Source organism: Athene cunicularia (assembly GCF_003259725.1).
Source record: "Athene cunicularia isolate RWA chromosome 17 unlocalized genomic scaffold, athCun1 chr17_part1, whole genome shotgun sequence".
Classification (NCBI taxonomy): Eukaryota; Metazoa; Chordata; class Aves; order Strigiformes; family Strigidae; genus Athene; species Athene cunicularia.
In genome coordinates, this window is record NW_020799122.1 from 5,311,295 (window position 1) to 5,329,946 (window position 18,652).

The 18,652-nt window shown below is 43.2% G+C and overlaps 1 protein-coding gene and 1 non-coding gene across 6 annotated transcripts in view; both read right to left on the reverse strand.

Annotated features, from left to right (window-relative positions):
- Positions 1-64: 64 nt before the first annotated feature.
- Positions 65-18,652, reverse strand: part of PRRC2B (proline rich coiled-coil 2B) — a 37,375-nt gene continuing 18,787 nt past the window's right edge. The window contains exons 16-31 of one of the 5 annotated variants that reach the window (XM_026860186.1): positions 18,466-18,575; positions 17,417-17,562; positions 16,061-16,202; positions 15,395-15,477; positions 14,497-14,688; positions 14,163-14,357; positions 13,643-13,729; positions 12,609-12,713; positions 11,863-12,055; positions 10,520-10,617; positions 9,733-9,860; positions 8,398-8,638; positions 6,786-6,962; positions 6,014-6,105; positions 5,323-5,443; positions 65-4,912 (exon numbers count right to left, since the gene is read on the reverse strand). In XM_026860186.1, the coding sequence (XP_026715987.1) occupies positions 4,772-4,912; positions 5,323-5,443; positions 6,014-6,105; positions 6,786-6,962; positions 8,398-8,638; positions 9,733-9,860; positions 10,520-10,617; positions 11,863-12,055; positions 12,609-12,713; positions 13,643-13,729; positions 14,163-14,357; positions 14,497-14,688; positions 15,395-15,477; positions 16,061-16,202; positions 17,417-17,562; positions 18,466-18,575 (2,251 nt within the window). In that variant the 3' untranslated portion in view covers positions 65-4,771. Of the gene's footprint in view, positions 4,913-5,322; positions 5,444-6,013; positions 6,106-6,785; positions 6,963-8,397; positions 8,639-9,732; positions 9,861-10,519; positions 10,618-11,862; positions 12,056-12,608; positions 12,714-13,642; positions 13,730-14,162; positions 14,358-14,496; positions 14,689-15,394; positions 15,478-16,060; positions 16,203-17,416; positions 17,563-18,375; positions 18,576-18,652 lie in introns of all 5 variants that reach the window. The other 4 variants (XM_026860185.1, XM_026860183.1, XM_026860184.1 and 1 more) reach the window with 4 other exon arrangements.
- Positions 11,529-11,611, reverse strand: LOC113486673. Its single transcript, XR_003399625.1, has one exon. It is a non-coding gene; the product is annotated as a small nucleolar RNA SNORD62 (small nucleolar RNA).

An 18,652-nucleotide genomic window follows, 5' to 3' on the forward strand; every position in this document is an offset into this window, starting at 1 on the left:
AAAAAAAAAAAAAAAAAAAAAAAGCAAATCTTCCACCAAAAGAACCATACACGGGACTTGGGAATTTGAGAAAAGCATAATCTGCTTTATTTTTTTTTTTTTTTTATTTAAATAAGGAGAATTCTTTCATATGGAAAGAGCTAATACAATCACATATTTGAAAGGAGAAACAATAGGTACTGAAACGAGGAAAAAGGGCAATAAAGAGTATGCCGCAACTGGCCTGGTGATTCCGTGATTCGAGTTCCGGTCCAAGTAAAAGTTTCCAAAAAATATAAACAGGTTGCACGTTACACAATTATCCATCGTCTGCCCTTTCAAATATCTGGTCTACATGAAAAGACAAAGAGAGGAAAGGCCAAAAAAAATTTACTATACAGGTCATGAGGTTAAAAGCTTTAAGGAGTACAATATCCCCTTGAGAAACAACAAATGCAATTTATACAGAACCAGAGGAAGGATTCCAGCTAAGGACAACGCCTCGAGACATGCTAAAGGGTGAGCGCCTCACTGCTGCTGCTGTGATTCCCCGGGAAGGTCAAGGTTGTGGCTGCAGGCATCTTGAGGAGCTGGGATGAGCCATTAAACCCAAGGGGTTTTTCCTATTGCCACTAGGAAAATCTGGTGGGTTTTGCATTAAAATAAACAACAACAAAAAAAGTAGTTGGACTGCTGCTGTCTTTTCAGTCAGCAGTTCCACTGCTTCAGCAAAATACACCTTTTCTGTCAATGGGCCACAACTAAGTATCCTGATGCCTGTTGCAAATTAATTGTGATTCACAAATGCATCTTTCTTACAAGGAAACTGGGCTGCTGAATGTCAAAAATAACCTGCTCTACAAGGAATTAACTTGTACTTAACCAGCCAGAAGCAAAACAGAAGGTTAACAAAATGCAACTGAACAAGATCTTGGCATGCAGTGGTGTTTGCTTGGAAGTGAATATAGTAGCCTGCCAAAAGGTGAGACATAGCAAAAATGCTAGGCTCAATTTTTAATATATATCCATAAATACACAGGAACCACAGGGCAGCTTGTAGCTTTGCAGCATTCTTGCAAGGAAACTGTTAAATGGAGTGCCTCTGCATGAACACAAACACGTATGGGAGTTCAATGGGCTGCAAACACATTCAGAGTTACTGACCACTGTACTGTCACACGGCAGAGCCAGGAGCGAATTATGGAAGATCAACAATAATACCTGTTTCACTGGTGACTGTGCTGCTTCCACTTGTCATTTAAAAATATATTTTTTTTTTTTTTCTCTTCCTTTTTTTCTTCCCTAACTTCAATTTATTTCTTTTTCATTTTTTTAATTTTTTATTTAAGAGCTAAAAGCAGGCTGGAGACGAAAGCAGCACTGAATGAAGCTGCTAGGCCATGAATCACTGCGTAAAAGAACTGATTACACACGTGCTTCAGACCTTCAGCTGAACAAAAAGCAGCGAAGTCAGCCTCTGAATATTTCTGCTTCACCCATTGTTGCTGAAAATATGAATTCCACCTCTCCCTCCCACTGCACACTGCACCTTTCCTAGCAGAAGGAGCCTGCAATTTGGTAGCTGATTTCCAGTCAAAGCAAAAGCAACTTGCAAAGGAATAAATCATTAGGGTCCAACCCTTCAGCAGTGGAGACGGCAAGCAGAAGTATCCCCCTATAAGCCACATCCACGGTCTACACATCTCCGTTCTTCTCCCCAGGCTGAATTTGTATCAGCGTACCAGCACCCCTGGCATTTCTGCATCTGGAGGATCAGAGGCTTTCTTTTTAATTCAAGAGCACTACAAACTGCACTACCCTTGTATTAGCTTTAAACAAACAAACAAAAAAATATGCCAGAGAAGAAGGATATTGCACCGTAGAAATTTGGGCTCTAAAACTGCTTTCCATCACACAAAACTCCATTAAGTGAAAGAGAGTCTTGCCAACTGCAGCTGACAGTCACGCAAAGGTGAGGAATGGAATGAAGCTCACATGCATTTCTTGGCCTTTCCTGCACAGAATAATTCAGACATAATATATAAATAGAGCAGTGAAACAATTACTTTTTCACCTAGACCTACAACATCAAATACGTATAAATAAATTCTAGTGTTTTATTCTGTTGGGGGAAGGAATGGAGGGGTTAAAAGAGAAAGAAGGATGACCTTTTTCAACAGGAAGTACTGTAGTTCTGATGGCATTTACACCAGAGGGACTGCAATAACTTGTATCTAGCAGTAACCCAGTTTCTCCAACACATTTGACCATTTTAAAGTCATATAGGTGGGAGGAAAGAGGTTAGTGTCTTTGTAAAGCTTAGAGTAGTGTGTCTAGGGTAGGAAAGAGATGAGAAGAGGGGGGCTTGGATAAGTCTCTTTAGCCATTACAGTTAAGATTCTGGGCTGATATTAGCTAGGGCCAGCTGGGCAGAAGGATAATAAAAAAAACCAAAACCAAAACCAGACAATTCTGTTGTTCATGATATTCCAAGGAAGAAAATAGAAAGGGGAGTGGGATGACTCACTGGTGGAATAATCTTTGGAAAATGTTGGGAGCAGGACGAGCAGATGAGGATGCAGGTCTGAAGGCTGGGGAAATATTTGTTGCTAAATCTCAAACCCTGTACTTTAAGGAGGACGCTAGAGATACGCTGGCACACTCTGCTCTGAAGTTAAAAATCCATAAAACATGAGAAAAAAAGAGCTTTTATTTTTCTTAAAGTACCATCCTATCCCTTTCCCTTCGGGTTGTCTGCCATGGTCAATGGGGACACCTGTGGAGAGGGGACATTACTATGTCTAAGTTAGTTTAGGTTTTCTAAGCTCTTTAAAGCTACTGTATAAAATTCTTATTTATACCTAGCTTAAAACTTCAAATGAATCCCTAGAAAGTTATGAAGGATCTTTCCTAGAAAGGGGGAAAAGAGCAAACAAAAGAAACAAGAACACCTTTCAGATCCCTTCCCAAATACATTCTTTGTTCAAAATTATCTTCTTTGGAACCACCAACAAATGACTTGCTGCCACCTAGCAGAGGCAGACGGCATAGCCAGTTAGCAAGCTATCGTCTACTGCAGAAATGAAGTTTTCTTTCCCTCACTTCAAAGTGACCAGCCTACTTTACATTTTGAAAGAGCTAAACAACACAAACCAAGTTAGCTGAAAGCAGGTGAGTTTACTTAAGACTACTGTCAGCTGAAGGACTCCAAGCACTTTCAGGAACTTGTAAGTCCATCCTAAAAATACACACGCACACACACGAACATAAACCAAAACCAAAGACCCAAAGAAGTAAAACCCAACCCCTTCCCACTGGGACCTTCCTTTCATAGATCATCAAATACTGGTGAGGAACTGTGAGGTGATGACACTGCATACATATCATATGCAACGGCATCTAAAGTAAAGAACCCTTTGCTGTTCATCTGGGGAAGGTGAGTAAAAGGACAATTCCAAACTGCCTCTGTAACCATGTGCTTCCAACACAAAAAAGAAGGTTCCAAGTATGCTAAAATTGCAGAGGGGCTCCCTTACCAATGTGTTTCTACGCAAATTTTACAGAAGGTCATGAGTTAGAGGAACAGAAAGCAAGACTTAGGGAAAAGGGAGAAGGGCAAAGCTTCAGAAAGCAGCCCCAAGGGATGAACACAATATAAAAACAAGTCTCAGGAGACACGAAGAATTGGAGTGGCCAAGGTAGGGAGCATAAGAGAGAGCATCACAACTACAAAAAGTAGTCCATACAGACCCGTTGGCTCTAGCCAACTCTTCTGACCCATATGCGGTGAGGAAATTTTTTTCTAAATAGATCTTACATTTTGTAAATCTATGATTTACATTTTGGTGTGTGTTTGGCAGTTACTAAAAATCCCAAACCCACAAAAAAACTCAGCTAGATCCAGATGAGCTTGCAAGAGAAATTTGGTGGTGGGTTTTTTTTTTTCCTTAAAACAAAAATGCCACATTTTGTTGTGCACAAGGCACCCCAAAGCTACAATTAAAGTGGTGCAAGTTTCAAGATTAATGCACTGATCTACTATATACCTTTAGTACACATTTACTTCTAAAGCAAGCACTGCTTCTAGCTTAAAACAAAAATACTTGAAAATTAATGAATGCCATAACTGTCCTGTTTGGTTTTTTTTTTTTTTTTTTAAATCAAATAATCCGAAAGGCTAAATCATCTGGGGAATATATACCCAAACATATTCAATTTAGAAGAGTCATGATTCTCAGCATAGCACAGAACCATATATAAAACTAAGCAGAGTTTTGTCAGAACATAATTTTAGCTGAAAGGAATTCTTTACTGGAGGGAATGAGGAAAGCAGAAAGAAGGGGGGAAAAATGAGAGAACATATAAAAGTTCCGCTATAAACAAAGATATAGCTTTTTTGTAAAAACCTCAGCTGCCTTTAAAATGAAAAACCTCAAACTAACCCCTCTCCCCCAGTTGCCACTCTGCTGAGACAGAAGTAGGGAAGGAGAAGGATGGGCTTTGCCAAGTGAGCAATCACAGCTACCTGTGGATGGGGCATGGAGGGGAAAAAAAAAAAAATGGCTCAAGCCACTTAAAAGTCACATGGTTGGTTTGTTTTAAAGCAAGCAGGTCAATGTCATATCCACTGTTTCAAACTGCTTCATTGGGAGAGGGGCTTGGATGATGTCACTGCAGTCAGTCAATGTGAGGTGGGGAGTAGATCTGGTGAGATTTTCGGGAGATCCAGTGGGGTCCAGTCTAAGCTGCAGGGCCACTCAGGCAGCAGGACCAGCTGGCATCAGAGGTGCTCCTAGGCCTTGCTTTCCTCCACTTTGACCGCCTGAGGTTTGATCGCTCCTGTGCGCACTGGCTTCATCTGGTTTGTGGAGGCTGTTTCTTGCAGCTTTACTGCTCCCAGGTTGGCTTTATTTTCATCCACCCGCTGCTTTGCCTTTTGACATGCAAAACCAAAGCATTAGCTAACACAGAGACCTCTAGGCAGATACAAAAAACAAACTCTGACCATCCTTCATACACGACATCAAATTTGCTCCAAAAATCAGGTATTCTATTATTGCTATCCTAAAACATCCCACATATAAGGATACTGAAGTGTCTCACATGTCTGACAATGCAAATAACCCACAAAACCGCACCAACATGGACACTGTAAAACAGGAAACCCTCTAAACTCTCCTGACTTTCAAATCACACAGCATTACTCTTCGACTCAGTGTAACACCCACTCACTCTCTCACAGTAACAACTCCCACATACAGCTGCAGTACATAGGCCTTTCTGCCTCTCCACAAGGCACAAGCATGATCAGTAGAGTTGGGTCAAAGTACTGATGTACACTACCTGTTGTACATAGTGTCCTTGCACAGAGCCCATACTAACTGCTGGTCCAGACGGCTTCCCGCTTGGGCTGGCAGAGCTAGGCCTGGAAATCGAAGAGTCGACAATATTCATGGAGTAAATTCTACAATGGAATGAGAACCTTATTCATGTGTGAAAGAAAAAAAGACAGCAGAAAGCAGCAGTAGACAGGGCACGAGCCTGCGTGGTGCGTATCAGTGAACTCCCCAGAACAAAAGATAACATGTGGATTGGTTAGAGGAAAAATAAAATAACTGCATGGCCCAAAAGGCTCAATGACCTGAAGGTTTGGTACGTCTACACACAAGCACCTCTCATCTTGAGAGGACTGTGCTGGAAACCAAAATGTTTACTTACTGATCCTCAAATTTTCTACCTTAACAAGGAACACACAAAAGCACACACCAATTCCAATTTGGCTTTAACACTCCATAAACAAGTAACTTTATGCACTTCCCACAAGCACAAAGAGCCAAGTCAGATACACACTGGCCCACCCAAAAATGAATGCCATGATCATGCATTTTGATACAAGTATTTGGACTACAGCAGGTACATTCTACACCCAAATGAATCCTGTATAGGGATGATGCATGCACCATGTCATTGCAAATGGGGAACACTACTTCCTCCCCAGTCTGACTACGGAGGCTGAGTTCTGTAAATGTTTTACCTGTATGTATGTGGTGATGGTACAGACCCTCCAGAGGACATATTCTGTTTACCATCAGAGAAATGAAACCCTTTCATTTCCATCTGGGAGGACTAAAGAGGAAAATGAGTGAAAGAGAGCATCATTGTTCCATTCAGAAAAAAATCACTCACTACTTCATATAAACACTTAAGCCAAATTTTTGCCCTTCTACCCATCGTGCCCATTAAAAGAAACATTTTTCAGGTGAAGAAAGTGAGGCTTGTAAGTGAAATAATCTGCTTGTATTAAACCAACAAGCCAGGAGCACAAGCAAATACAGAACCTGGAAATTAACTGCTGTGCTCTCTCTCCACTATAATAGACAAACTTATGATATGAATCCATCAAACCAGACATGACATTAATATACCTACTCAAATGGACAAGCTTCACAAGAGTGTGAATTATCTGGGCAGTATTCCAACTGTGTCTGGAGCTCACCACCCCTCAAGCACTCTGGGGAAACCTGTGTAAACATGTAATAAAACTGGAGACTCCAAACTGGATCAAGGCAGGATGTGGCTCCCTGGAAACAGAATGATGACCAACAGCAAAACCTGAAAAACTGCTGGCCTGCACTTTGGAGATGAGGGGAAAAGGGCTCCTTCATTTTAACACCAATCCTTGGCTTTGATATTTAAGGATGCCAAACAAGCCAGTCTCCCCTTTAACAAGCAAGATCAAGGAGCAAAACTTCAATGCAGGAAGGGTTAATGGATGCCAAGATGAGCACGCAGGAGTTAATCCTTACCTCCCTGCTGGTAGCAAGAACAGAAGGCTGGGATCCAGGAGGGAGAATTCTTCGGGGAGCTCCTACAGGCAGGTTTTGCCCCTGAGGAAGCTGGATGGACTGTGGTAGAATCAGGGGCTGCTGGCCAGAGCCGTAGCGGGGCAGAGGAAGCTGGGAGCCAGGCACAGGCATTGTTAGCTGTGTGATAAGGACACGTAGTTAACTTCACGGTGGTAACAGTCTTGTGTTTGACACGCTGTCTCCTAATAACCCTGAAAGCACAGCATTGCTAAAAGGAAGCTCACAAACACTGCAGTCTGGCACAGAACAAATGCAAATCAATGTAACAGAGGGACTTTCACACTGAAATGCATGTTCTCGTAGTGTTGCCAACACTCTACCAGCTGGGCTTTTAGCATGCCATCAATTTAGCATAACTGCACTCAGACACAAGGCTTTCCTCCTTGCCTAGAACCTTCACCCAGTTCTTCAGTCTTCCTCATGGTTGCTGCATGGGTGTATTTTCTCTTGATACGATGGCAGTAGACAGCTCAGTGTCAAGCGTTTTATTTGTAGCTTTGGTACACAAATCAGAAAGTCTACTACACTTTTGTGCCAAAACATTTTGGGGACCAGACCTCTGGAGAAAGTGATGGTGACCTCAGGTCTGTGTTCTGCAGTGAGCTTCAAACGATGGTAATCATGAAGAGTAATTTTTAAAAAATGCAGCTCAGGATTCAAGAGCCTCCTGTTCCCTCTGATTCATCTGGCAGTTCTCACAACTGATGGATTTGGGAGGTTCTATGACATCACTTTGTAATAAATAATGAAAGAAAAATCTACAGCTGGCAAAACAGACCACTTTACTAGCTTATGATGGATAAAACATTTCTTCAAATATTTAGTTTGCCAGTAGTCTCTGTATTTTCCTCAGTTAAGTTACTTTCAGGATTAACTTTGTCAATCACAACATAAAAATCCCTCTTTAAACAAAAAAATAAACCTTAACATGTTGCACAAAATAAATTAAGACGAATTTAAGAACAGTATAAAACTTCTCCAGAGAATCAGAACACGTGTCCACAAATACAGCTGTGCTCACAGTTGGATTCCATGACTTTATCTGAACTATGCTTTACAAAAACATTTTCACACAACAAAATTCTTGTTAAGATGCTGTCAAACAGATCAGCAGAAGTTGTAAATAAGACCTGGATAATAAATGAACTGAGAAGATAGATGAGATTTTAATAAAAGGTCTTAGTTACCCTGGAAGCTGAGCTAAATCTGGAGACGATTGGGATTGGGCTCGCAGAAGTAGTTTTAGGACAACTGTTGCATCATGGCCCCCTGTGCATGAAGCACTGCAAGGTTTGATCTGCATAAAATACTGTACTGAGGGCGAGGACTTCTGAGTTACAACATGACATCTCAGCAGGGACAGACAAGTAATTAGCAAGAACCTCATTAAATGAGGTGCTGCATGTTTGAAACGGTGGTTCACAGAACAGTCTCTCAGGGAAATCTTTTGCCTCTTTATGAAGATCTTAGTTCACACAAACACGTGACTCAGCACAAATACTAGTTTCAACCCAGTCTCAGAAACAAGTGGCTCACAAGCCCTGCTCCCAACCTGCGTAAGCTGAGAGTCCATCATCTGGGAGGCTCCCATACCAGCCGCCTGGTTTATCTGGCCTTCATAAACCAGTGTCTGGCTTCCATTCATGGGCTGATAGGGGGACCCAGACTGGGTTTTCACCACCTCCAAGGGCTGCATGCCTGGGAAGGCGGAATACGGAGGCTTCAGAGCAGTGCCTCCTGTCAGGACCATGGTGCTGGGCTGAGACAGACTAGGGTGCATATACACCTGAGACCTGGAGAAGAAAAATATGCTCAAATCATTACACAGAAAGTCTTTGGAGACAATATACAGCCCCACCCGCCAAACTGTATCTGGCCTGCCATCAGCAAGCTGTTCTCAGACTCTACTAAACTGACAGCTTAGAAATAAGTTGTGATGTCACTTTCCATTTTAGTTACAGGGCTTTTTTACTTCCACTTTTAAGCCCTTATAACCATGTCCATGTATTGCAGAAATATTCAACAGAATGATGTGTCCAATCCCAAGTTCACGTTTCAATATCCTTAGCACAGTAAGATCTGGATTAGTAGTAAGGGAGGATTCAGGTTACCAGAAATCTGCAGCAGTTTAGCAAAGCAGAAAAGACTCAGAAATTAAATATTCAAACAGCTCCAGCAAAAAACCTTTTTTAAAACCTCAGTGTCTAGGCTTTTGAGGCCCTGAAGGACTATTGTGATAATTCGTCCTCATCTCATGCAGGAAAGGGGATAGAGAGTATAATTCCCACAACCAGTCCAACTCTGAAGGGGATGTCTCAATCCTTCAATTCTAGGAAGCAGTTCCTGTAGCCAAGTACTGCTGCTGTTACACTTGCATTCATTTTTCTAATTTGAATCTTAGAATTTTTTCTCCAACAACGTACAGGCATTTGTTCTGTTCTTGTCAGTTTGTATCTGATAAAAAGTTAATTAATTTTGCTATCCAGGTACTCAGCTCTGATCAAACTGTCTCTTTTGTCTTTGCTCCAGTAGTAAACCAGTACGCTGTAAGTTCTGGGTTTCTTACAAGCACGTCTGCTTGCCAGCCCACAAACCTCCTCTTTCTGCATCTTTCCCAAGATTTGCCTCCCCCTTTGAGAGGGTCGGCAGTACAACTGGATAGCTTTCCAAAGATAGTCTTTGCCATTGTCCTGCAAAGAAACACACTACAGCGCCTTATGTGCCCCGATATCCCTGTTCTCCACCCTGGCGGTGATACTAGGGGAAGGAAACAGCACATCAACTAAGGGGGAAGAGAAGATGAGTGTGGAGTATCTGATCAATGTATACAGACATCAGGAACATATAAGATGAAGCCACAAGGAAATGAAAAACTGGAAGCAGTTACCTGAAGGGCTGTATGGAGCTGTACATCTCCTGGGACTGGGAAACAGGCAGACCACCCCTCAGCCCCAGCTGAGCTTGGGCCTGTAAGGATGTGTGGAGGGAAATGGGAATCTGTTGAGCAGCAGCAGCCTGCAGAAGAAATTAAGATGACTGACAAGTACAAGAGGAACCAGGAACTCTCCCAGGCTGTTAAAAATCCATCAGTTTCCTCCATAAGTCAATCTGCCATGACAATTCCCTACACTGCACCTTTCTCCAGCCTTGGCATCGTTCCACAGAACAGCAGCACACTTGCAGGGGAAGATACTGCACAGGGACCCAAGAGGGAAGACTGCCTGCAAGAGGCATTTGATGGACACGTGAGGGGATCAAGGTGCTTCACACACTGAACAGGCACTAACAATCCCAGCCCTCACTTGCCTGCACTCTTACCTCGAAGGGGCTCTCCCCCAACCCTATCAACACCCTATTTCTTAAGGCTAATGAAACTGCTCTTTAGTACTGACTAGCTATGGAATTTACTGAAAGTCTCTTTATGTCACACAGATGCCTCAGCATCTGCTTCAGTTAAACCCAGTCCAAAGACAATTGGTACAAATGGGGAAAATACTCTCAATTCCCTCCTTTCACTAACCTCACACTCACTGGGAAGCAGCATCCAAGGAACCTAAAGGGAGCCACATTTAAGCTTTTTTTGGGCTATCAGAGAGATAAATGACTCCTTGTTTCTTAAATGCCACCCTGCAGACTCCCTGAGAAAGCACGAGCTAGCTGTATTTCTCCCTTACCTGTTGGTAGCTTTGCTGCTGAGGTATCGTCTGAGGGACCAGGCGGGGCTGACTTGCAAACACGTGGCCATCCAGATACAGGGGTGGAATATGGTTACCTAAACATCAGAGAAGGTAGGCTGTAAATTCAAGGTACAGGGGAGATACAGGCAGAGTACAGTGCGGAGAGCTGCAGGTCAAGACTATTCTCTCCCTCTCGGCAAGTCAACACAAATGTAGTACCCATTCAGATGAGCCTGTGAAACTCCTAAGTCCACATATCCAAGCCAACAGCCCACTTAGAGTAGCAGGCTTGCTGAAAATTAATTTTATCTTTCTGTAAGAGGGTAAATATAAATAAACCCAGTGTTCCCACCTCCACAAAAAAGTCAGAGACACTAACAATTCAGGAACTGGTGAACTGCAGTCTAAACTGTTCCTAAATGCCAGAATCCTGCCCTGCAATCATCTCACCTTTACAGCCAGGCAGGAGGGACAGAAAGAACAAACATGGTGTTTGAGACCTTCATACGTGAGATCTAAAAGCCATATTCACCCCAGTGGTGGCATCAATTAGAAAGTGATGTGCCACTCCTGTGGTTCTGTGCAGTTACACACAAAATCAGGGTGGGTGAGGAAGGAAATCACCTGGCTTGGAACAATCTGTTTTCCAAGTGGAATCTAGTAACCACAGTGTCCACTCGCTATCCCTTCTGTCCAATATATTCCACCCCATTGCTGAATTGAGGAATGAGAAGGAAAGTGCATGCATCAGAGGTCCTTTGGGACCCAGGAGTTGGAGAATCTGAGTACACTTCCTTCTTCCAGATGCTCTCCTTAATTATACACAGTCTAACATGACTAAGCTTAAGATTTTCCTCTAACTCAAGGACAGCAACACCTTCCCACCTCCCAGAGTTCTGCAAACTGTAAGCAAGTAGTTATTATGTACAAAGAGCAGAAGGTGCTCAGAACCTATGACTTAAAATAGCAAAACGAGCAGAGGAATGGTTATTAGGACTGTTGGGAGTCTCTCAGCTGTAGGTTTCCTCCCTTCTATTCTACTGAGCACACAGCAAAGGCTAAGTAGGAGCTATTAAGACAGCACAGAGACTTGCCACTACACAGAGGAAGTCATCCTTGTGCTAAGTTTATACCAGTCACACTCAAGTAACATTTTTCAAAGTGGGGAGATGGTCCCTCTTTCTGTCTTGACTGAATTATTAAGAATCTATTAAATAGCAGTCAGCCAGCTATTTTGAATGGAAGCTCTTCTCAGCAAGCTCTCATCTACCAGAATCACAGGATGATTGCTAGATACCAACCAGACAATGTAAATACTGCTGCTGCAGTTTGCAGTGTACCTGGAATAGATGCAGAAGGTGCTACGGACGCCACAGGCATAGGAGGCATAGAAACTCCACCAAAAGAGCTGTAGCTGACACCATTGGAAGCTCCAACACTGGAAGGAGGCTGGATGCCTGAACCTGCGCCTCCTGGCGAGTTCTGTTCTGGTAAACTAGGAGAATTTTCCCAAGCTTTACGAGCAGACTCCATCTATAGAAATGAAGGACAATAACTGCAGACAGTTCAAATGGGGAGGACAATACTGAAGCCTAGTGTTGCTCACCTATGACTTATTAGTTCAAATTCAATCTAGTCTAGACACAGTGAAAAGCTAGCAGGTCTCAGGTTAAGGGATTTCACACCATTTTCCAACGGGCAAGCATCCTTCATAAACACTCAATCCCCCCCCTTTATATTTGCTGAGCTTTTTGGGTTTGAAGTAGTGGGTTTTGTTTTGGGGTTTATTGTTGTTTGTATGTTGTGGTTTTTTTTTTCTTCTTTAAACCATCAGAACCTAGGATCCCTGACCCAGGGACTACCCAGCTACTAGTAGAAAAGTTCTGTTGCACTTGTTCTAAAACTGGTGAAGACTTCAGCATCCAGGACTGTTGAAACACATGCCCTTCCACCCATGCTGCACAACTTTTAAAGATTTAGCAAGATCTAACAAAACGCTCTGGGAAAGAACTCTCCGCCCTCACTACTCTGGCCATGGAGACCTAGTATCCACTCCTAGGACAAGCACACATGCCAGCTTGCTTACCTTAAGAGTAAGGTCTGCAGTGGGGAAGGACATTGGGTTCAGGCCAATGCACCGCTGGAGGTGATGATCTCTTCGCAGAATGGGAATGGACTGCGTTAACCCTGCCTGAGGGGAGATTTGTAAATGGTGAATATTTTAGAAACTCTTGTGAGAATGTCAGGAGCTACGAAGGCTGACAGAGCCTCAGCTGGCAGCTCTAGTAACTATATCTCAAAGGGTTCAATGAGTAGTACTGTGGGAGTAAGTACCACATTCAACTGTGATCCATTCTGAAGCTGGAATAAATGAAGCTTCAGATATGTGCAATGACAACCTCTATGCCAAGTTACAACAGCTTCCACTTAACCATCAATTTGAGCCAGTAACTTCACTTTGCAGAAGAGTTTCCTCTCCTGTCTGATATCTTGAATCTACCTACATTTTAGACAAAACGTGTCTCTGGAAGAGCACTTCTGAGAAGAAACACCCTTTAAGGCAAACCTTCAAAATCAAGGACACTACAAACTTGAAGACATTTCAAAATGTTTGTGAGTTTCTCACATTGTTGTCCACAGCTGAGCTACAAGTTGGGCTTTCAGTGTGCTCACTCTTTCACATGTAATAGTGAAACACCCAGGTGGCTGGAATAAGCTGGGAAACCTCCAAAAGGGCCTAACAAGTCACACTTCTCCACCTCACTCTGGCAGATGAGACCTTCTGAACAAGCTGGCAGTCTGGGCCTAAAAATGTCACTATCTGCATCACGTCCATTACCAGCACTCTTGTGTCTCGAGGGATGAGACTGGTGATCTCAGATCTGCAATACCTCTTGCTTTATACAGGCACAATGATAATGGAGTTGCTAGTGATGCTCATTTTATCAAGGTACCTTGAGGGTATAGATTTCCATTATGGATTTAAGTTACGTGCGCTGCCTAAGCATTAAGTGTAAAGTCAACTGCAAAGAAATATGCTCGCTTTCCTTGGAGGCATCTGAGGTTTAACTAAGGAGTATCTTCAATGAATCAATGCCAAAAGAAAAAAGAAATACTTACATTACTGGCCAAGGCATCCTGCAATTTGGTGACAGGATTAGCTGCAGTGCCAGAGGCAGAACCAGGCGGCAAGCTGAAATCAGAGTCCTGAAAAAGCAAAACACACAAAATTCAAATCCAGGTCCAAGTGCTACTTGTCTGCTTCTCATGGTTAATGACTTTAGCCTGAATCATGACACTAGAAGCTACTGACTGTCCTCCAGTAAGCCTTGCTGGAAGAGAACAAAAAGACTTCTCAGCACTCAGCAGCAGGCAACCCCCAGAGGCACTCAAGAGGCTTAGATGGCCATAATTTTGTCCCTCGCTTCTTACCACCCCAGCTGGTCCTTGGAACAATATTTCCAAGAGGATAATTATGTGTTCGCTAAGACATCTTGAGTACCTGGTTTGTGTCAGTAATGAAATCTAAGGCAAATCTACAGCTGGAAGCTTCCTCTAAATAATCCTTCTGCCTCAAACCACCTTTCATATCTCAACAAGCTCAAATCACCAAGAAGATAAAATTAAATTCAATCCTCACTTTAGGATTTACTCCAAATTCAATGGGTGGCACAGGAAGTACAGAATCCACGTGAATTTCCACCCCATTAACAGGGGGAATATTCCCTTCCAGCCGTTCCGTTCCCTCCGAACCCTTTCTGTTTTTCAGGGAGCGTTCGTTGCCGATTGGTCCAGGCTTGTGTTCCTTGTTCTGTCCTGAGCCTTGATCTGAATCCTTAACAGGAAAGCAGAGAGGCTGAGACACAAAGACTGAATAACCCAACCTCAAGCCTTAAAAATGCTATCAAGAACAACACAACCACTTCACAGGATCTCTCACTATGTGCTCTGGCTTGGCTGCAAATCCAGATTACCTTTTTATCAGATTGCTTCTGCACTTGCTCCTTCTGGCAGTCAGGCTTTGGGTCCACCAGGCCAGCCCCATTCATCTCCTCTGGTTTGAGGGTGCCATATGGAGAACTGCGCTGAGAGGAGGTAGCGGAGGATTCCCGAGACTCCGCGCTCAAGTCAATGCCACTATCCCCCTGGCTGCCTTTAAAACCCTGCTATGCAAAGCACGAAATGTGTTAAAGCCCCGGACACCGACCCAGCTCCACAAAGGAGGGAAAAAAAAAAAAAATCCCAGAAAACAGCAAGACCATGACCCCTTTTCAAATCACATTCTTGGTTAACTGCAAAGGAGTTGGGCCTGACCTGCAGCATCCCTTGGCTGCTAATTCAGCTCTACACAACCCTGAGACAGGTTAACCAATGTACCAACTGGACCATGGCTTTAGAAGAAGGAAAAAAGTGTCCACAGAGCAACTAGGCTGGGATTGCCAAACTCATTTCACTTGTGACCCAAACCAGATTTGAACTCTGGTCTCCAGAGGTAAAGCAGTCAGGAGCCTCCTCAGCCCTCCCTGCATTAAGACTACAGCTACACACTGCTCACAGCCTGAGGCACACAAACACCTACAGGATTTCACCATCCTCGACCACACTCTGCGTCCAGTTAGGAGCATAACCCTGGAATAGCTCTACCAGACAGTTACTCCAGATTTATACCCACGTGTAACACCAAGCGGCGCTTGGCCCTCTAGGTCAAGATTTGAGCAGCATCAAGCTCAAATAAGAACTGCAAAGAGACAGTTTAAAATTGCCCAAGCAGAGCTAAGAGTCACTAAGCACAGATGGAGCAATGAGAAGCATAAGCCACCTACGTTAATATTTTAGACACAATACCTGAATGGCACATTAGGTGCCACTTACCTCAGTGGTGCTAGATTCAGTACCATTAAAGGTATTTACAGGCTTGCTCCAGGAATCACTGCCAGGAGACTGAACAGAAAGAGCTGGAAAAGAATGGAGGGCAGGGTTCAGCTGCTTGAAACACAACTGTGTGAACACCTTGTACACCACTTCTAGACATGAGATAGGGTATTTCACCACCTCAGAAAGCTAGAGCTGCCCATTCAGCTGAGACACGACAGAGCACAGAGAAGACAGTGTATGGAGCGCGAGGGTAGAGAACAGGGAATAGGTTTCTTAGGGAACACAAAAACAACAGGAGAAAGAGATAGAAACAAGGGAGGTACTAGCTATTTGAGGCCAGAGGATGAGAAAACAGAGTAAGGCAAAGAAAATGGCTGAAGCAGATCCAGCCCAACAGGCTAGAAAATGGCATGTTGGATCCTGATGTTACAAGACCACCTAAGAAGATTAGGAGACTGACATGGTCAACAACAGGAGGAGGATGGCTGAACAGTACAGCTTTGAGTAGATGTTACTCCAAGTATCTGCTAGCTCCCCTCCCACTTCCAGCACAAACAAGAGAAGACTGTCTGCTCCTAAGTGTGGACACCCTGTCCTTTCTGCACACATCAGAGGATTTCACAGCTGTGTGAAACACTCCGGAACAGACCGACCCAAACTTACCTGGGCTGTTGCTCTCCCAGATCTCTGTGCCCAGGCTGTTTCCAGAAACCGTTACATCACTTTGCTCCAAGCACAAGCTGTTCTGCTTCTTAGCAAATCGAGGAGGAATGCGAGACTGAAGGACTCGGGCCTTAGCTGGTGCCTGAGAGAGAAAAAAAACACAGGCTGTAAGATCTGTCACTGCACTGGGCTAACACAGTCTGCTTCTGGCTAGTTCAAACCTTGGGTTTCTAAATGCTGCAATGTGAAAAGCCCCCAACTCATGTAACAGAACCATACAAAGTAGTTCTGACTCCATTCCCACTCTATGGTTTGGGTTTTTTTTTGGACGGACCCTGTAGCTGAGGTTCCCCCAGTATAACAAGGCAGTAAAAAAAGTTGCCTTCAGCAGCATGAGATTTTTTTCTTTTTAGGAGTTGGGGGAATAGGATACAAAGCAAAGCAGAATTAACACTACAACAGACTTGCTCTGCTTATGTCCTCTCATTTACTCCAGCTAAAGCAAGATCAATTAATAATCTCACAGCATAAAGATGGCTCTTTCAGAGCCAAGATCTGAACAGAAAAAGCAGCACATCTCTACAACTGCAAGACCTTTCACGCTGCACATTCACACGTTGTCTTCAGCTTAATTTTAAAGATGCCAAGCAACCAGGCTTTTATAACTTTGCTTGTGAGACTCTCTGAACCTACTGCAAGCCCTCCTTGTCAGGAAGCATTTCCCAATGATGCTTTTCATTTGCATTTAGTCTTCCAGATTTCACTGTCTCCTTTCATGTCAAAATATTCTCTTAACCCCCTAGAATCTGCAGTCTTCCAGTACATGTAGACAAATGCCCCCCTCCTAAACATTACTTAACTAATCTATCCGCACTGCAGTCTTAAACCTTTTCTTGTAAATAACTCCTTTATCCTATTATGAACATTAAATGGTCAGAGCTTGTCCCAGTCCGTTCTGCTCAGGTGCCCAGACACAAACATGATACCTCCCTCTAGCAGTAACACACTGCTGATACAGCAGGATTGCAGAGGTCCTCCAGTGCTCACTGCTGCCTAACATCCCACCAACTACAGCCAAGTTGCTTTGATGAGGATCCCGTTAGAAAACGTTCCTTAGATCAAAATTAGCAATTGTGCTAGAAAACAAGAACAGTCAGAAGTCTCATCATCCTTTTCAGACCAATGGCTCCTATCCATCAGAGCCAAAATATGTTTTCGGGGCTTAATACAGGATCTATACTACTTTGGCCAACTGCATGTTTTTCTGCTCATCCAAACATTTTTTGGGGCCCTGTTCCTCTGACTGCAGTCCAAACAATGTATCAGGTTAAGCTTTTTCTGCTTCCCAATCCTCACTTGAGCAGCCTGTTCCTTCTTCCTTCGCTCCTCTTCCAACAACCGACGCTGCTTTTTAGTGAGAACCTCAATGAAGCCTTCACCTGCCATAGAACCGACTTCATTCTCTTCTGCTGTGTTCGACACACGATTATCAATGATGGTACCTGAAAAAAGAAAATATGGGGAAAAAAATAGCACATGTGTGTATGTATATAAAGCTTTGTAATTGTAGCAATCTGAAGAGTGCATTCCAAATAGGATCCATGCTACAGGCACACAAGTTCAGCCAGCAGCACTGCAGCTAAGCTTTGAGAACTAAGCCACAGTAGTATGTTGACATTTAACAGTCACTTTATCCTACAGGACTTTGCTCTCCTCTGCCTCAAGATGAGAGCTTGGGAACATGACCCATGTGGTAACTTGGGCAACGTTAGGTGTAGTATCAATTGAAACAAACCTCACACCTTTCCAAATATTAGAAAGAACAAAGCAGGCACAGGTACTTTTGAAAACCCACCCATCACCTCTGGATGAAAAACAGTTTTACAAACAGCAAAAATCCCAAGCCATGGTCTAATGCCATGAGTTTCCGAGATACTAATTTCTTGCCTCTCTGCCATGAGCTCAGGCTCAAATTCCCTACTCTGGATGCTCTTTCAATTTCCTTCACACTACGTACGGTATTCTGGCCTTGAAATCTAACATCTTAGATAAGAGATATGAACTATTCTCCCTGAAACCATAATTTCTAATTTGAGAGACTGTCAGATCTGTCTGAAAGTCCAGGTTTAAAATTTCAAACCATCTTTTTCTTCCATGTTTTCCCTTTTTAGATACACTAACATTTTCTTGTTTGTGTAAATAAATGGATAAAATCTAACCTGATATTTAAAATTACACTGGATTGGATCAGTCTGGCTTGAAGTCAGCCACAATGTGTTACCCTATTAAAGAAATAAATGCATTAAGACACTCACTTCCATAACTCAATTCAAACTGTGACAAGGCCTCTCCCTTCTCACTTGTTCTTTGCACAGTGGATTTGGGCTCCTTCTCTGGCTTTTTACCTGGCCCTTCAGCACTCTCTGAGTTCGCATGAGAGGCCCTATCCAAGCTGTAAATGGAGTGGCTGCTCCCACCACTGGTGTTGCCAAGGCCCCCTCCTTCTTCTGGAGACCTACAGGAAAGAAAGGAATTAGATTTATCACTAGAAGATGTGTAGAAGTAGCAAGAAGAAAACCTATGGGCTTGTGG